The 19,621-nt window shown below is 41.6% G+C and overlaps 1 protein-coding gene across 3 annotated transcripts in view; it reads left to right on the forward strand.

Annotated features, from left to right (window-relative positions):
* Window positions 1–19,621, forward strand: part of LOC138670853 (solute carrier family 26 member 10-like) — a 140,049-nt gene that overhangs the window by 41,778 nt on the left and 78,650 nt on the right. For all 3 annotated transcript variants that reach the window (XM_069758580.1, XM_069758581.1, XM_069758582.1), the window contains exons 5-6: window positions 9,479–9,631; window positions 12,633–12,715. In XM_069758580.1, the coding sequence (XP_069614681.1) occupies window positions 9,479–9,631; window positions 12,633–12,715 (236 nt within the window). The remainder of the gene's footprint in view (window positions 1–9,478; window positions 9,632–12,632; window positions 12,716–19,621) is intronic.

Consider the following 19,621-nt stretch of genomic DNA (forward strand, 5'->3'; position numbering starts at 1 on the left):
AATGGAATAGGACACCGCAAAGGCTCCAAGAAAAACCCACAACGTTTAGCATAATCCAAATCCATCAGATTCAGGGCAGCGCCCGAATCCACAAACGCCATGACAGAAAACGACGACAAAGAGCATATCAAGGTAATGGACAGAAGGAATTTGGACTGTACAGTACCAATGACGGCAGACCTAGCGGACCGCTTAGTGCGCTTAGGACAATCAGAAATAGCATGAGTGGAATCACCACAGTAGAAACACAGACCATTCAGACGTCTGTATTCCTGCCGTTCAACTCTAGTCATAGTCCTATCGCACTGCATAGGCTCAGGTTTAACCTCAGGCAGTACCGCCAAATGGTGCACAGATTTACGCTCGCGCAAGCGTCGACCGATCTGAATGGCCAAAGACAAAGACTCATTCAAACCAGCAGGCATAGGAAATCCCACCATGACATCCTTAAGAGCCTCAGAGAGACCCTTTCTGAACAAAGCTGCCAGCGCAGATTCATTCCACTGAGTGAGTACTGACCATTTCCTAAATTTCTGACAATATACTTCTATATCATCCTGACCCTGGCACAAAGCCAGCAAATTTTTCTCAGCCTGATCCACTGAATTAGGCTCATCGTACAGCAATCCGAGCGCCAGGAAAAACGCATCGACACTACTCAATGCAGGGTCTCCTGGCGCAAGAGAAATGCCCAGTCTTGAGGGTCGCCGCGCAAAAAAGAAATAATAATCAAAACCTGTTGAATAGGATTACCAGAAGAATGAGGTTTCAAGGCCAGAAATAGCTTACAATTATTTTTGAAACTTAGAAACTTAGTTCTATCTCCAAAAAACAAATCAGGAATAGGAATTCTTGGTTCTAACATAGATTTCTGATCAATAGTATCTTGAATTTTTTGTACATTTATAACGAGATTATCCATTGAAGAGCACAGACCCTGAATATCCATGTCCACACCTGTGTCCAGAATCACCCAAATGTCTAGGGGAAAAAAAAAAGTGAACACAGAGCAGAGAAAAAAAAAAATGATGTCAGAACTTTTTCTTTCCCTCTATTGAGAATCATTAGTTAGGCTCCTTGTACTGTTATGTTTGCTAATGACAGGTGTTATGAAGGCAATCCAGAAACACAGTGTGTTTAGCGATCAGAGCGCACACAGTGATCTGACAAATACCCAAAAATACAAGAACGAGCTCTGAGACGTGGAAACTCTGTAGACTGCACACCTGATCCTATCCTAAACACAACTAAAAGCGGCTGTGGATTGCGCCTAACAACTACCTAGGCAACTCGGCACAGCCTAAGAAACTAGCTAGCCTGAAGATAGAAAAATAGGCCTGACTTGCCCCAGAGAAATTCCCCAAAGGAAAAGGCAGCCCCCCACATATAATGACTGTGAGTAAGATGAAAAGACAAAACGTAGGGATGAAATAGATTCAGCAAAGTGGGGCCCGATATTCTAGGACAGAGCGAGGACAGTAAAGCAAACTTTGCAGTCTACAAAAAACCCTAAAGCAAAACCACGCAAAGGGGGCAAAAAAAACCCACCGTGCCGAACTAACGGCACGGCGGTACACCCTTAGCGTCTCAGAGCTTCCAGCAAAACAAAAGACAAGCTGGACAGAAAAAAAGCAACAAAAAAGAAAAAAGCACTTAGCTATACAGAGCAGCAGGGCACAGGAACAATCAGGAGAAGCTCAGATCCAACACTGAAACATTGACAAGGAGCAAGGATAGCAGCATCAGGCGGAGTTAAGTAATGAAGCAGTTAACGAGCTCACCAGAACACCTGAGGGAGGAAGCTCAGAAGCTGCAGTACCACTTGTGACCACAGGAGTGAATTCAGCCACAGAATTCACAACAGTTTACACAGTAAAATATTGATATTTGCAGATGATACAAAACTATGTAAAGCAGTTAATACAAGAGAAGATAGTGTTCTGCTACAGATGGATCTGGATAAGTTGGAAACTTGGGCTGAAAGGTGGCAGATGAGGTTTAACAATGATAAATGTAAGGTTATACACATGGGAAGAAGGAATCAATATCACCATTACAGACTGAATGGGAAACCACTGGGTAAATCTGACAGGGAGAAGGACTTGGGGATCCTAGTTAATAATAAACTTACCTGGAGCAGCCAGTGCCAGGCAGCAGCTGCCAAGGCAAACAGGATCATGGGGTGCATTAAAAGAGGTCTGGATACACATGATGAGAGCATTATACTGCCTCTGTACAAATCCCTAGTTAGACCGCACATGGAGTACTGTGTCCAATTTTGGGCACCGGTGCTCAGGAAGGATATAATGGAACTAGAGAGAGTACAAAGGAGGGCAACAAAATTAATAAAGGGGATGGGAGAACTACAATACCCAGATAGTTTAGCGAAATTAGGATTATTTAGTCTAGAAAAAAGACGACTGAGGGGGGATCTAATAACCATGTATAAGTATATAAGGGGACAATACAAATATCTCGCTGAGGATCTGTTTATACCAAGGAAAGTGACGGGCACAAGGGGGAATTCTTTGCGTCTGGAGGAGAGAAGGTTTTTCCACCAACATAGAAGAGGATTCTTTACTGTTAGGGCAGTGAGAATCTGGAATTGCTTGCCTGAGAAGGTGGTGATGGCGAACTCAGTCGAGGGGTTCAAAAGAGGCCTGGATGTCTTCCTGGAGCAGAACAATATTGTATCATACAATTAGGTTCTGTAGAAGGACGTAGATCTGGGGATTTATTATGATGGAATATAGGCTGAACTGGATGGACAAATGTCTTTTTTCGGCCTTACTAACTATGTTACTATGTTACATGCATTTGATACGCATGCGTACTTTAGACTGCGCATGTTCAGAAAATTATGCCAACGCCTCCACCATCCGCATAAAAAATGCATGCATTTTGCATGCTAAAATGCATTTAAATGCATGCACACCCAGCGTTTTGTTGCAGAGTGCGTCTTCTTGCAGTCACCACTGTACTTAGGAGAGCTTCAATCAGCAAGATATCTTGAGTAAACAGTATTTACTTCATACTGGATAAACATGAGATGCAATTCAGTGTCACACAGTCCGTGCACTGAACACAACACATTCATGAAGAAAAGCAAAACCGAAAGTAAGAAAGCAACCAACCACTGAGAGCTTCCCTCCCCACATTACAGCAAGTATATAACTTTACACACTATCGCCATCTGCTGTCTGGTTAGTATAAAGTCCTCCTTTCACTTATAATAAGTCCCAATCTGTTGCATATGCCAACACCCTTTCTCAACAGTAAGGACTTATTCAATCAAACCCAACTTTTTTATTAGTCTCTGATGTTTATCAGCATTCAACGCCTTCGTGAAAATGTCTGCTGTCATTTCTTCAGTAGGACAGTACTCTAACTTCAAGACTCCTTGTTCCTGATGATCTCTCAAGAAATGACATTTCACATCAATATGCTTGGTTCTTGGATTGACTCTTTCCATCTGAGCAAGAACAAGACATCCTTGATTGTCCTCTTTTAGTTTTGTTGGTGCCAACTGTGGTTGTCCTAATTCTGTCAACAATTGTCTTAACCACAGTACTTCTTGACTCGCATGTGCTGCTGCAACATATTCTGCTTCTGTTGAAGATAGTGTCACAATTGACTGTTTCTTACTTGTCCAACTTATTGGTCCACCTGAGAGGAAAAAAATATGTCCACTGGTAGATCTTCTGTCAGTTGGATCTCCAGCCCAATCTGCATCAACATATCCTGTTAAAATGCAATCATCACTTGTGGGTAATTTCAGCTTAACATTGCTAGTTCCTTTCAAATAACGTATTACTCTCTTCACGGCATTCCAATCAGCTTTATTTGGTTTTTATACCTTTCTACTCAGGATTCCTACTGCTGCTGCGATGTCTGGTCTTGTAACGGTCGCTAGATACAGTAATTTTCCTATTGCTGTTCTGTATTCTTCATTATTTGGTAGCATATTTTGTTCACTGTTCATCTCTTTGAGATAATTAGTTTCCATTGGAGACTTTACTGTTTTTGCATCCTTTAATCCAAATTTTTCTGTTATGTCTTGAATCATGTGATTTTGATTCAGTAGGAAACTTCCATCTTCTTTTCTTTCTACTTGTATTCCTAGATATTGTTTTACATTTCCCAAGTCTTTGATTTCGAAATGTCGCTTCAGGATTTTTAGAATGTTTTCGTTATCCCTTTCTTGTTCAAAACAAATCAAAATGTCGTCTACATATATGAGTATGTAAATCCATCTATCAAACAGCCTTTTTGTGTATAAGCATGGATCAGCTTTGCTTCTTTGAAATTTTTCATTTGTAAGTACTTCCGTGATTTTGTCATTCCACGCTTTAGCTGCTTGCTTTAAACCATATATGCTTTTCTGTAGTTTACAAACTTTGTTTGGATTTCTTTCATCTTTGAATCCTGGAGGTTGTTCCATATAAATGTCTTCTGTTAAATCTCCATTCAGAAAAGCTGTCTTTACATCCAGATGTCTCAGTTGCATCTGTTTCATTGCTGCAACTGTAAGTAAAGTTCTTATTGTAGTGTGTTTGACAACTGGAGCAAATGTCTCATCATAGTCTTCTCCAACAGGCAGTTTAGATATTTCTTCCCAAGAAGTAGGCTCATAGATTTTTCTTGTGCTTGTCTTGTATGAGAGACGTTTTGGTGGTTTTCCTTTGTTCTCTCTCATTGAACGTCTTGGTTCTGTGTCTGTTTGTAGTTGTGATTCTTCACTTTCAGTATTTTGTTCTTCATTAATTTCTACTTCTTTCTTATCAGATATTTCTTCAGTTGTGTCATTATTGGTTTTCTCATTTTTTGTTTCAACTGAAATCATAATATCTTCATTCAAATCTTCAATGAATGTCACACTGTTACTCACCGTAACTCTGTCTGTTTTGGGATCTAGGATTCTGTATCCTTTGCAATTTTCACTATATCCAACAAATATTCCTTCCATGGATCTGTTTTGAAGTTTGGAACGTTTTTCTGTTGGAATGAATATGAAAACTTTACATCCAAAAACTTTTAAATGATTGACACTTGGTTTCATACCTTGCCACAGTTCATATGGAGTTTTCGTCAGTTTTCTGCAAAAAAGTCTGTTCTGTAGATAAGTAGCTGTCATTGCTGCCTCACCCACAATATTTCTCTGGTAGTTTGGAATCTGTCAGCATACATCTTATGATCTCTGTTAGAGTTCTGTTTTTCCTTTCTGCTACTCCATTTTGTTCAGGTGTGTATGGAACCGTTTTCTGGTGTTCTATTCCATTTTGTCTTAAGTAGTCTTCTATTCTGTGACTTGTAAATTCACCTCCATTATCACTTCTGATGACAATTGGCTTCCTTTGAAATTTGTTACTTGATCTTGTTACATAGTCTACAAGTTTATCAAAAACTTCACTTTTGTTTTTAATTAAGTATGTGACTGTGTATCTTGAGTAATAGTCTATAAAAGTCAACATGTATCTATTGCCTCCTGATGTAGTCACTTTCATGGGTCCACATACGTCAGTATGCACCAAATCAAGTGGTCTTTCGCTTTTCATCTCACTTTCTTTTGGAATAGATATCCTTGTGGCTTTGGATTTTATACAACAATCACATCTTATGGTAATTGAGCAATCTGATATCTTTAAATCTTTTGTCAATTCTTTTCTCTGTAGTTCCCTTATACTGTCAGGGTGTCTATGTCCTAGACGTCTATGCCACATGTGAATACAGTTTTTGTGATCATGTGTACATACCTTCATCTGTTCCTTTGGTGTGTCAAAATGATATAATTGTTCAACTGCCTTGACTTTGGTTATCACCTTGTTTCCTGCAATAATTGCACACTCATTGTCTTTGAATTTCACTGTAAGTCCTTTTGCTGTTAAACGTTTCACAGATAATAATCCGCCTTCCAATTTTGGAACATACAACACATCTTGTACAAGTATCTTTGAATCTTGCCCGAACTTGTTTGAACAATTTAGCATACCTTGTCCGATACCTTCTGCGGTTATTTTGCTTCCATCTGCGAGATAAATGGCTTCTTTCTTATCTAAATCAAGATCAGTAAAGAAATTCTTGTCACTTGTCATATGACTCGTTGCTCCTGAATCAATAAACCAACCAAGTGATGATTTCTTGTCTGTTACTTTAAATGTGCCATTCCAATTATTCTCACATGAATCGGAAATTGTGTTTTTTACTTTCTCTGTATGCTTTTTATGTTGTAATTTTTGTTGTTCTGCTTTCCATATGGTACAGTCTTTTTTTAAATGACCTTTTTTCTTACATCTGAAGCATTCTCTTGTCTCTTTATTATAGGGTTTTTGGAATTCTGTAGCTTTAAGAGCGTTTTCACTGTCCTTTTCAGTAGAAGAATCATTTCTTTGTTCTTTTCTTCTCTGATATTCATCCATTAGTCTTGTTTTCACAAAATCTAATGTAATGTCAGTTTCTGGTCTCGTCTCAAGGGCATTTATCAAGGCTGTATACGAATCTGGTAAACTGCACAACAATATAGCTGCTACATGACTTTCTTTAATATCTTCACCAATAGATCTTAGCTGTGATATCACTTCCATCATTGAGAATATGTGCTTCTGCATATCGTCATTTGCATTCAATCTCATACTGTACAGCTTTCTTAATAAAAACAACTTGTGATTCAAGCTAGGTCTTTCATACAGTTTTCTTAATGCTTCCCACACTCCCTTAGCTGTTTCTTCATTTCTTATATGTATTAATTGAGCATCATCCACTAATAAGCTAATGGTGGCTCTAGCTTTTATATCCTTCTTATCCCATGTCTGATTATCTTGATCTGGTCTTGCTGTAACAATTACTTCCCATAGATCATCCTTAGATAACAACATCTCTACTTTGAATTTCCATAACTGATAATTTTCACTATTCAGTTTAGCTACTGTAAATTTCAGTTCTGTGTTACTCATCATCTTTATATAGTTTTACTTGTTTAGAGAGTTGTACTGAAGATATTCTCCTGTATGTCCTGTGAATTTTCTGCAATTATATCCAGCTCCTGGGATGCTGAATTCCTCTGTCACTCTGTATCTGGATTTAGTTCCTTCTGTTTATAGAGCTTATCTGTGTGCTCCGTTATCTGCGCTATAAACCAGGATCCTTCTGCCTCAGCTTGTAGTGCAGACCTGTAGTGTCTGGAGTGCCTGGAGTGCCTGGGGTTATCTGGGGTTATCTGGGATGCCTGGGCCCATAACCTGTTGCAGAGTGCGTCTTCTTGCAGTCACCGCTGTACTTAGGAGAGCTTCAATCAGCAAGATATCTTGAGTAAACAGTATTTACTTCATACTGGATAAACATGAGATGCAATTCAGCGTCACACAGTCCGTGCACTGAACACAACACATTCTTGAAGAAAAGCAAAACCGAAAGTAAGAAAGCAACCAACCACTGAGAGCTTCCCTCCCCACATTACAGCAAGTATATAACTTTACACACTATCGCCATCTGCTGTCTGGTTAGTATAAAGTCCTCCTTTCACTTATAATAAGTCCCAATCTGTTGCATATGCCAACACATTTTTGTTTGCATCATGCGCAAGATGATGCGCAGGCGTAAGCATGCTTTTGCATACGTTTTGGCTAGCGTTTGCATATGCAGATGATACGCTGCGCACAGAAACGCCAATGTGAACATAGCCTAAGTCTTGCATATAGTCTGATGGGCAGAAATAAAGAGCACCTATTAATTAAGTGCGGGTGGCTTGATAGCTCATGCACTGAGCTAGATGGCAGCTGACCCCCAAGTCACAATGTAGGAACAGCCAGGAATGGTAGACTTGGCAAGTACTGGGTGGCACGGCTGATATATAGGTGGCAGGTGAGCTCGACTGATAGGCAGGCTGGCAGGCATGGCTAATAGACAGGCAGGCGGGTGGGGACAACTGGTACACAGGCAGGTAGGCAGGCACAGCTGATACACAAGAAGATGCTGGCAGCCATGGCTGGTATTCGGATAGACAGGTGCTTTTCAAGATAAGACTGTAACACAGGAAGACAAGGCAGATGTGAAATATAGGGCAGGTATACTGGGATACGAGCACTGGGGACCTGAGTACTATCAAACATGAAAGGCTAAACTAACACATTGCTCAGGCACCTCCCATCAGGTGGAGGTACCTTAAAAAATAAGTATCTGCCAGCTATTGGCTGGGGAAACTTTTCAACAGCATGTGCTGGTCCTTTAAGATGGGGAGACTGCGCATGTGACCTAAGTACAGTGCCCAGGGATCTGCGAGTAGTGCGCAGACCCCGGGCAGTAGCAGCAGGAGACGGAGGAGGATGTGTGGAACCACGGCGGTGAGTGACTCCGTGTCTCTGCCGGGGGGAGGCAGAGTGCAGAGACACCGGTGTAACAAAAGTCATCCCACCACAACATGGTGTACCCAATCATGACAGTCCTATTTCTAGTATTTAGACCTTTTAGGCTAGGGTCACACAACCGTATTATCTCTCATGCAAGAAAATCGGTTCGATTATGCTAATTATGCTCTGATCAGAGTTTGATCAGCGTGTGATCATAGTATGATTACATTTTCTCTCCATTCTGTCAGTCAGTGAAAATCGGACCGCACTTGGATGTCATCTGAGTGCGGTTCGATTTTTTTCCACAAACTCAATATCTTGCATGAGCATGAGCATGCTGTGATTTTTTCCTAGGATAGACCCTATCCGAGGAAAATATTGTACATGTGCACTGCCCCATAGCATACCATTGGTCCGAGTGTCAGCCATTGTTTTTTCAGATTGCACACGTACTGAAAATACATTCGTCTACTTGAGTCGTTAAATTTAAATAAACATGTCCGATTTATACTGGAAACCATTGTGTGCCTTCAGTGGATGAAGAGTACATCTAATGATAAGCATAATTATGGCTTAGTACAATTTTGCATACCTTGATATATGTATTGGGTTTGGCTGCCAGGAATTAATTAAATATTTCAGAACTATGAACATAAATCTTATTAAAGAAATAAAAAAAGGAATGTTGACACTTTGCATAAAGGGAATCTGTCACAAAGTTTTTACCATGTAATCTGAGAGGAACATGAAGTAGTGGCTGAGACCTTGATTCCAGTGATGTGTCACTTGTTGGAGTGCATGTAGTCATTTGGATACAATCACTGTTTTACCTGCTGCAGATCTTGCAGTGATCATAATGCTGAGGTACTGGGGCAGGCCTATATACAGCAGTTGACTAGGAGTTATGAGACACCTAGTTCTGCAGTGTAAATCTCCTGGTCATAAAACACTGATTTAACTGAAACAGCAACATGCAGCCTAGTAAGGGACACATTACTATAATCAGGGTCTCTACTCCTACAATATGGTGGTCTCAGATTACATAGAAGAACTAAAATGCAAAGATAGCAACTAAAAATTATTTCATCAACTTTTTAAAGAAGTTATCAATAAACTCATCTTTACTTGCTTTTTAGACACTGGCATCAGTATTTAGAGCTGCCCATATGACAAATGTTGCAGAGTTGATTATTTCAATGCTGTGCTTAGCAGTGCTTATACCCATCAAAGAGCTTAATGTTCGTTTCCGCACAAAGCTCCGGACACCAATTCCAGGGGAGATAATTTTGGTAAGTATTATATGAAAGTAATGCAAGTTCGACCTCTCAGTGTGCCTGGGATGCAGATACTGACAGCTTAGCTGTCCATTCTGGTACAGGGTACAGGGGCGTGATGATGCAGACTTACATTCAGCTACTGTGACATTTGTTCTCTCTGTGCCTTTTCTTCTGTGTGTTGATCTCTCATTGCCTGACCTTGGACCTTGTTCTAACATCCATCTATTTAACCCATTCTGCTCTGATCTGCTATCTCCTGATATTTTGACCTCAGAACGGTACCTGCGCCTTTGTCTCTTCCTATGACGTACCCTCCTGCCTTCTAACCTCAGACTGCTTGACTATCCCATCTCACGGCTTGTCCGTGAGAGATGACTCAGCGTCACAGGTACATGGGTGATTCCTTTGTATAATTACATCATTTAAATGACATTTGCCATTTATAGGGAAATTGTAATCAGGTCCACAACTTCATAGCCATAGAACAGTACTTGAGGAGAGCTGACATTAAATTGAATACAGTCCTGCTTTATGTATGATGCCTGCTTATTTAGAGCTGACATATTCCATAGCGCATTACAGACATTATCGGCATGTCTTTGGAGTGGAGTTTTTTTGGGAAGTGCATTGAACAGCAAGGCGGATTGCTGCTGAGGGGAAAGAGGAAAAAAAATTCTTTAAATCTTCAGCTTAGCGAGTGTGAACGAGCTGAGTGTGACCTGAGCGTAAGTGTGAGCCGCGGTAAGTGTGACTTGTGATTCAGTGACTTTGGATTCAGGGAGTTTCCAAGGGAGGAATTACTGAATTGTTGTCTGATTTTTATTTAACGTTTCTGTCTGGTGCAATCCCCATTAGGAAATGTGCTCCACTATTGCTAATGCCATCCAGTGCACATCTTGCCACATGTATGCAGTCCTTGATCAGCTGGTCGAGGGTGCATCCTGCTGTGCGAGATGTGAGCACGTTGTGCATTTGGAAGCCCAGATTCTGAATCTAAATATGCAGCTGGCAACACTGAGATCCATTAACAATATGGAGAGGAGTCTTCTGCTCACGGAGCAGACGCTCAATGGGACAGATGAGGTGGGGGATGGTAGGATGGAGCTGCAGGACAGTGAAGCAGCAAGCTGGGTGACAGAAGGCCAGGTAGAGGGAAGAGTGCCAGGGAGGCTAGTCCTGATCTGGCACACCCCAATAAAGGTACCTTCACACATAACGATATCGTTAACGATATCATTGCTTTTTGTGACGTAGCAACGATATCGTTAAGGAAATCGTTATGTGTGACAGCGACCAACGATCAGGCCCCTGCTGGGAGATCGTTGGTCGCTGAACAAAGTCCAGAACTTTATTTCGTCGCTGGATCTCCCGTGGACATCGCTGGATCGGCGTGTGTGACACCGATCCAGCGATGTCTTCACTGGTAACCAGGGTAAACATCGTGTAACTAAGCGCAGGGCCGCGCTTAGTAACCCGATGTTTACCCTGGTTACCAGCGTAAAAGTAAAAAAAAAAAAAACACTACATACTTACCTACCGCTGTCTGTCCCCGGCGCTGTGCTCTGCACTCCTCCTGTACTGTGAGCGTCGGTCAGCCGGAAAGCAGAGCGGTGACGTCACCGCTCTGCTTTCCGGCCGCTGTGCTCACAGCCAGTACAGGAGGAGAGCAGAGAAGCAGAGCGCCGGGGACAGACAGCGGTAGGTAAGTATGTACTGTTTGTTTTTTTTTACTTTTACGCTGGTAACCAGGGTAAACATCGGGTTACTAAGCGCGGCCCTGCGCTTAGTAACCCGATGTTTACCCTGGTTACCCGGGGACTTCGGGATCGTTGGTCGCTGGAGAGCTGTCTGTGTGACAGCTCTCCAGCGACCAAACAGCGACGCTGCAGCGATCCGGATCGTTGTCAGTATCGCTGCAGCGTCGCTTAATGTGAAGGGGCCTTAAGTTTGCTAAGTTGGCAGATGAGGGGGGTGCCAGTACAGGGGTAGCACTGCTGCAGCCAGGCATGTCCTCTGAAAGCCGGAGGAGTGACTGCTCCAGTAAGGACGGAAATAGGAGAGCAGGGCAGGCCAGACAGGTGCTGGTAGTGGGGGACTCAATTATTAGGGGAACAGATAGGGCAATCTGTCACAAAGACAGGGATCATTGAACGGTGTGCTGCCTACCTGGCGCTCGAGTCCGACACATCGCTGATCGGGTGGACAGATTACTGGGAGGGGCTGGTGAGGACCCTGCGGTCATGGTGCACATTGGCACAAATGACAAAGTTAGAGGTAGGTGGAAGGTCCTTAAAGATGATTTCAGGGAATTAGGCTGCAAGTTGGGGGTGGCGGTGGCATGGGGGGTGGGGTTAGATCAATTAATAATTCAAGAAAGAATAGAGGTGCAGAGAGATACATAAAATGTATGTATACTAATGCCAGAAGCCTCGCCAACAAAATGGACGAATTAGAATTAATGGTGTTGGAGCATAATTATGACATGGTGGGGATATCTGAGACATGGCTGGATGAGAGCCATGACTGGGCTGTAAACTTGCAGGGTTATAGTCTGTTCAGAAATGACCGAATGGATAAGCGAGGGGGAGGGGTGTGTCTGTATGTAAAATCATCCTTAAAACCCATCCTGCGTGATAATGTAGGTGAATCTAATGAAACTGTAGAGTCCCTGTGGGATTGTCTTCAGCTGGAGATTTAGGGCCCTTCAAATATTGAATCCACTTCCATCAGGGCAGTGATTGTAAGGAGTTTATAACATATCTAGAAAAAATTATATCTGTTAGAAACTGCACTTGTAACTAACTGAACTATCATCTGTTAATATCTTATATAAAAGTGTCGATCTCCCCGCCATAATAAAGCAAGTTCGTGTGATAAGACTTTTATTTGTAAATAAGTAAAGCATCTACGCAATGTGTTCTAAGAAAAAATAGTTTTCTCCAAGTCGTTAAACTATCATTACAGAATAACACTTGTTTAGCTTCTTAATAAAACATTTTTTGTTCTATTGCAGGTTCTTGTAGCTACTGGAATAACTTTTGCTTCCTCTCTGGACGACCGATATAATGTGCAAATAGTTGGAAGTATACCAGCAGGGTAATGACTTATTTATATAATTGCAATAAATTGGACCAACTGTGTTGGACTGACAATCATACATAGTTACATAGTTACATAGTTACAGGGGTTGAAAAAAGACTAAGGCTACTTTCATACTTCCGTTTTCATGACGTTTAGACAGACGTCCTGAAAATAGGGAAAAACGTGTGTGACGGATCCAGTGAATTGACGGATCTGTCGTAGTGAAATTCCGGGAATTAAATGTCTGGGGATGAGAGAGAGAGATCCGTAGTGAAATTCCGGGAATTAAATGTCCGGGGATGAGAGAGAGAGAGACTTTTTCCCAGACTTGAAAATCCTTCTGGGCATGCTCAGAAGGGAAAAACTGGATCTGTCGCTGGATTCCTGCATGTGACAGTCAGCGACAGATCCTGCGCCCATAGGCTTCCATTGGAGCCGACGACGGGCAGCATAGAATGCGTCGCTGACCGATTTTCCGACGTGCTCAAAAATTGTTACAATGAACGTTTTCTCTGCACGATGGATCACTATTTTACGACGTATCAAATGCACGATGGATGAAACGGATGGCTATCCGTCACAATCCGTCGCTAATATGAAATGCTAGGTGAAATCCCAAGAAACAATGAAAACCCTATATTAAGGGTCACCAATCTAACCCAAGAAGAGGTGCGAAACCGGCTAAATAAGATTAAAATAGATAAATCTCCGGGTCCGGATGGCATACACCCACGAGTACTAAGAGAACTAAGTAATGTAATAGATAAACCATTATTTCTTATTTTTAGGGACTCTATAGCGACAGGGTCTGTTCCGCAGGATTGGCGCATAGCAAATGTGGTGCCAATATTCAAAAAGGGCTCTAAAAGTGAACCTGGAAATTATAGGCCAGTAAGTCTAACCTCTATTGTTGGTAAAATATTTGAAGGGTTTCTGAGGGATGTTATTCTGGATTATCTCAATGAGAATAACTGTTTAACTCCATATCAGCATGGGTTTATGAGAAATCGCTCCTGTCAAACCAATCTAATCAGTTTTTATGAAGAGGTAAGCTATAGGCTGGACCACGGTGAGTCATTGGACGTGGTATATCTCGATTTTTCCAAAGCGTTTGATACCGTGCCGCACAAGAGGTTGGTACACAAAATGAGAATGCTTGGTCTTGGGGAAATTGTGTGTAAATGGGTTAGTAACTGGCTTAGTGATAGAAAGCAGAGGATGGTTATAAATGGTATAGTCTCTAACTGGGTCGCTGTGACCAGTGGGGTACCGCAGGGGTCGGTATTGGGACCTGTTCTCTTCAACATATTCATTAATGATCTGGTAGAAGGTTTACACAGTAAAATATCGATATTTGCAGATGGTACAAAACTATGTAAAGCAGTTAATACAAGAGAAGATAGTATTCTGCTACAGATGGATCTGGATAAGTTGGAAACTTGGGCTGAAAGGTGGCAGATGAGGTATAACAATGATAAATGTAAGGTTATACACATGGGAAGAAGGAATCAATGTCACCATTACACACTGAATGGGAAACCACTGGGTAAATCTGACAGGGAGAAGGACTTGGGGATCCTAGTTAATGATAAACTTACCTGGAGCAGCCAGTGCCAGGCAGCAGCTGCCAAGGCAAACAGGATCATGGGGTGCATTAAAAGAGGTCTGGATACACATGATGAGAGCATTATACTGCCTCTGTACAAATCCCTAGTTAGACCGCACATGGAGTACTGCGTCCAGTTTTGGGCACCGGTGCTCAGGAAGGATATAATGGAACTAGAGAGAGTACAAAGGAGGGCAACAAAATTAATAAAGGGGATGGGAGAACTACAATACCCAGATAGATTAGCGAAATTAGGATTATTTAGTCTAGAAAAAAGACGACTGAGGGGCGATCTAATAACCATGTATAAGTATATAAGGGGACAATACAAATATCTCGCTGAGGATCTGTTTATACCAAGGAAGGTGACGGGCACAAGGGGGCATTCTTTGCGTCTGGAGGAGAGAAGGTTTTTCCACCAACATAGAAGAGGATTCTTTACTGTTAGGGCAGTGAGAATCTGGAATTGCTTGCCTGAGGAGCTGGTGATGGCGAACTCAGTCGAGGGGTTCAAGAGAGGCCTGGATGTCTTCCTGGAGCAGAACAATATTGTATCATACAATTATTAGGTTCTGTAGAAGGACGTAGATCTGGGGATTTATTATGATGGAATATAGGCTGAACTGGATGGACAAATGTCTTTTTTCGGCCTTACTAACTATGTTACTATGTTACTATGTAATACAAGTATATGGGAAAATGCAGGATCCTGAAAATTTTTTTGCAGGATCCTGCATTCTCAAAAATCAACGGATTGTGATGGATCAGAAAAGACGGAAGTGGGAAAGTAGCCTATGGTCAATCCAGTTTAACATTTCTCTCCTATTTACAAATTATTTGTCAATAAATTATTTACATCCCACAATGCAATTTCTGCTGAGAAAAGCATCCAGACCTTTTTTAAAAGCTGTTTTAGTGTCTCCCATTACTCCCTTTTGTGGTAGGGCATTCCACAGTCTGACTGCTCTAACTGTAAAGAATCCTTTCCTATTTAGCTGCCGGAATCATCATTCTGTCACACATAGTCCTTTGTAAGGTCGTTGAAAGGTATGTTATGTGCCAGTCCTTTGTATTAACCACACATTAATTTATAAATGAAATCTCCTCTGAGGCGTCTTTTTTCTAAGCTAAACAAGCCAATGATAGGCCTTCCATCACTTGTAATAATCTAGTTGCCCGCCTTTGAACTGACTGTAACTTGGGAATGTCTTTTTTAAAATGTGGCCTTACAAGTGATTTATAGAGGGGTAATAATACATTGGAATTGCGTGATTTTATCTCTCTTTTTATGCTCCCTAAAATCTTGTTTGCTTTTGCAGCTGCTGCTTGACATTGAGTGCTGCTGCTCAGCTACTTGTAACCAGGAAACCCAAGTCCTTCTCCTGTTCTGTAGTTCTGAGAATACTCCCATTTAATGTATATGAACGCAATAGGATTACTCCTTCCTAGGTGCAAGTGTTTGCCCATTCACTTATCTTATCCAGGTCATTTTGCAATATTGTAATGTCAAGGTCAGATTTTAATATCCTACATAGTTTCGTGTTCCCAGCAAAGACTGACACTTTACTCTCAATCCCATTCAAAAGGTCATTAATAAAAAGGTTAAAAAGAATTGGTCCTAGCACAGATCCCTGCGGTCCCCACTTCCGACTATATGCCATTTAGACAACGTATCATTTATGACGACTCTTTGTTTCCTGTAATTTCGCAAATTCCTTACCTACATATAATTTCCCCAGTCCTTGCCTCTGTAGATTCAGTATAAGGCTGTTATGTGGTACAAATGCCTTTGCAAAGTCCAGATAAATCACATCAGTCGCATTACCTATATCCAGATTTGCACTTACCTCCTCACAGAAATTCAACATGTTAGTTAAACACAACTTACTCTTCATGAATCTGTGCTGGTTGTCAGGTATTATATTATCTGCAATATATTTCTGTAGGTAATCTTAATATATACTTACCTTGTAACGTCTTCACATCCTTTTCCGTCCAGATGTGTCCGGATCCCAGAAATCCAAGAGGCGGAAGTTCACCAACCGCCATATTGGGACACCCAAGTGATGGGTGTCTCAATATGGAAACTGCTGGTGGTACCAGCCTCTTGTGTGGTACACACACACACACAAACACTGTATGCGCCGTACACACCACACAAACACACACTGTATATGCCATACACACCACACACACTGTATACACCGTATGCACCACACACACACACAGTGTATATGCCGTATGTAGCCTATTGCGCGGTACCACCAGCAGAACACTGTTGCGAACACGCCGCCGCCTAGATCAGCCGAATGATACACTGACTGCTGCCTTCTTTGTACAGGAGGAGCGCATGCGCAGTTTTAATGTGACCACCGCTAACTGTCTACACAAAGATGGCAGCGGCCTGATTTACTGCGCCTGCGCAAATTCCGCGCAGGTGCAGTGAATCATTCGGCTGATCCCGGTGGCAGATGCGTGACGTGTCTACAGGCAGAGGAAGCAGGTCACATTAATGGTGTTTTCACACGAACGAAAGTTAATTTTAAAAATTGCCTGTGTCTGACCGTGTATGGAGCATACCACATCTCCTGGGCAGGGGAGGAAGCAAAAGACAATACTGACATTACAGCAGGTGATCACAGAGGATACATTTTGTCAGGTAAAATATTTCACTGACTGTTTTTAAACAATTTTTTACCTCACAAAATGTATCCTCTGCGATCTCCTGACATGAGAGGAGAAGACAGCAGATGGGGGAAAGAGAAAGAGCATAGGGGTGAGAGAGACAGAGCACAGGTGGGAGACAGCACATGAGGTGAGAACACAGCACAGGATGGAGAAAGACAGCAGATAAGGGGGATAGTACATGGGGTAGACAGGTCAAAGAAGAGAGCACAGACAGGAGAAGTCAGCACATGGGGAAAGAGAGAGTGGATAGGTGGGTGAGCACATGGGGGGAGAGATTCTCAACCCTGCAAAGCCTGCCCCCATCATGACATTACCACCCTCCCGATGCGATAGCATTGGGCCTCCATCTAGTCTCTCATAATACCTTCAAAAACTTTACACATTACTGATGTCAGGCTTACCTGACGGTAGTTGCCATCCTCCAATACTTTGGCACCACCCCTGTTACAAGAGAGTCTAAGGATATGAGATACAGTGGTCTATCAATTACTGAGCTTAATGCCCTCAGTATCCGTGGATGAAAGCCATCTGGGCTGGGGGATTTGTCAATGTTTAATTTGCTCAGGCGCAGGCATACTTTTCCTTGTCAGTCCAAGAAGAAATGAAAATGCGGCACTCACCCCAATACAGCTGTGCAGATCGTGAACTTTATTGGAGAGAAACTGAAAGATACATCCGTCAGGACATCAGGTAAACCATGAGGGTGCGGTATAGGAGCTCCCTCATGGTTTACCTGATGTCCTGACGGATGTATCTTTAGTTTCTCTCCAATAAAGTTCACGATCTGCACAGCTGTATTGGGGTGAGTGCCGCATTTTCATTTCTTCTTGGACTGATTCAGAGTTTATCTTTTATGCTGAGCACCAACACCCGGAGCTATCGTGACGCCTGACACACAGCCGCTCATACAGAGTCCTGTATTGGATAAAGTACTGCTCTTGTGCCGTCCTATCTTCTATATTGGACATACTTTTCCTTGTGTTGAACTAGTTATATCAGGCGGTGAACTTTGATTTTGTCTTGCCGATTGATCCCTGGAACAGTAGTTCATTGGTGAACTCGGATGATAAGTACCTGTTTAATATCTCAGCTTTTTTTGTCCTCTATAATTATCTTATTCTCCCCATCTTTTAAGGTGCCGATGCCATCTGTTTTTTTTGCTTTTAGCATTAATATATTTATAAAACTATTTGAGATTTATTTTAATATTATTGGCAATTTGCTTTTTCAGTAGCCAACTTTGCTAGCTTATTAGAACCAACATACAGGAGCTATATAATGTAAATCATTACCAATACAATGAATACCAACAACAGAAAACAAAACACATGTTGTGCAAAATCTCATAAAACTAGATTTATATGAGATAAATTAAAAGTAAAGAAAATATTAAAAGCAAAGTCACCCAATGAAGGACCACATGTGAATATAAAGTACATCAATTGTTTGAAAAATGTACACAACAGACTAAACAATATGTCCAAAAATACGGTATGTGTAGCAAATGCCTAAAACATCAATATTTTATGGGAACAAATGTTCACAGGAAAAAGCATTGACCAAAATAAAGTACTTACATATTTATATGAAGAAAAGCTTAATGTGGTTCAGGCGCCCCAACGCGCGTTTCACTTTACTTCATCAGGGGTCATATAGCTAGCTTCATTTCTTTTTTACATTTCTTATTGAGATCTTTAGACTGCTGAAATGCTATTTCTGATTTTTCGGCCTCCAAGTGTCATGCCAGTTACTCACATGGTTTGTAAGCGCCATCCTCCTCACTGTAGGATCCATCCGCCCTGCACCTCGCAGTGTCAAACCAACTTGCTGAGCAGCCTCAACAATACTTCCAGCACTGCTACATCTTCCTGTTGCTGGAAAGTCTCCACCCAGCTTTTGGGAGGCACATCCAGACTCTGCAGAAATTTAAAATGACTGTGTCCTGCAGAGTTTTGCTTCCCTGGCCTATTGCGTTCCAGCAGTGGATATATTAGGCAGCTCCTCCCTCCACACCTTGTCTAAGCTTAGGTCCTAGATGCACTTTGTCACTAGTTCCCTGTCAAGGTGCTTTATTGTTCTGAGTCTCCGGTTACCAACTCTGCTTGTTTATCCGTTTTTTCTTATCTCTGCACTACTGACCATCAGATTCTCTAGTAAAGACCAGATAGTCACTTAGTAACTCCCCTTCAGAGAAAGCCCAGCCAGTGGAGCAGTGGATCCACACCAACCACCATCAAATCAAGGTTTTGAATGCCCTTCGTTTATGTATAACGGTTTCTTTTTATTCTGGGACATTTTATTACCAGAAAGTATGAGTTTTGTACAAGATTCTAGCAGTATATATTAAAACATGCCATTTTTATGTTCTGTTTCCCAAGTCACCAGGACATGATACCAGTCTACAATATTTAGCTCTTCCCTTAATTTGATGAAATCAGCTTTCCTAAATTTCCAGGTTTTTGCATTTCCTCTTTGAAATGTTTTATTCATTATTACATTCAAACTTACCAAATGCTCCCGAACTTGTAGTTCTGCAAAGTTGCCCTCACAAACTTGATAAGAAAGTATTATCTTTATTTTTTATTATATAGGAACCATGGTTTGCACATGTAGAGTTCATTTACTGA

This window comes from Ranitomeya imitator, chromosome 3, assembly GCF_032444005.1.
Source record: "Ranitomeya imitator isolate aRanImi1 chromosome 3, aRanImi1.pri, whole genome shotgun sequence".
NCBI classification, from domain to species: Eukaryota; Metazoa; Chordata; class Amphibia; order Anura; family Dendrobatidae; genus Ranitomeya; species Ranitomeya imitator.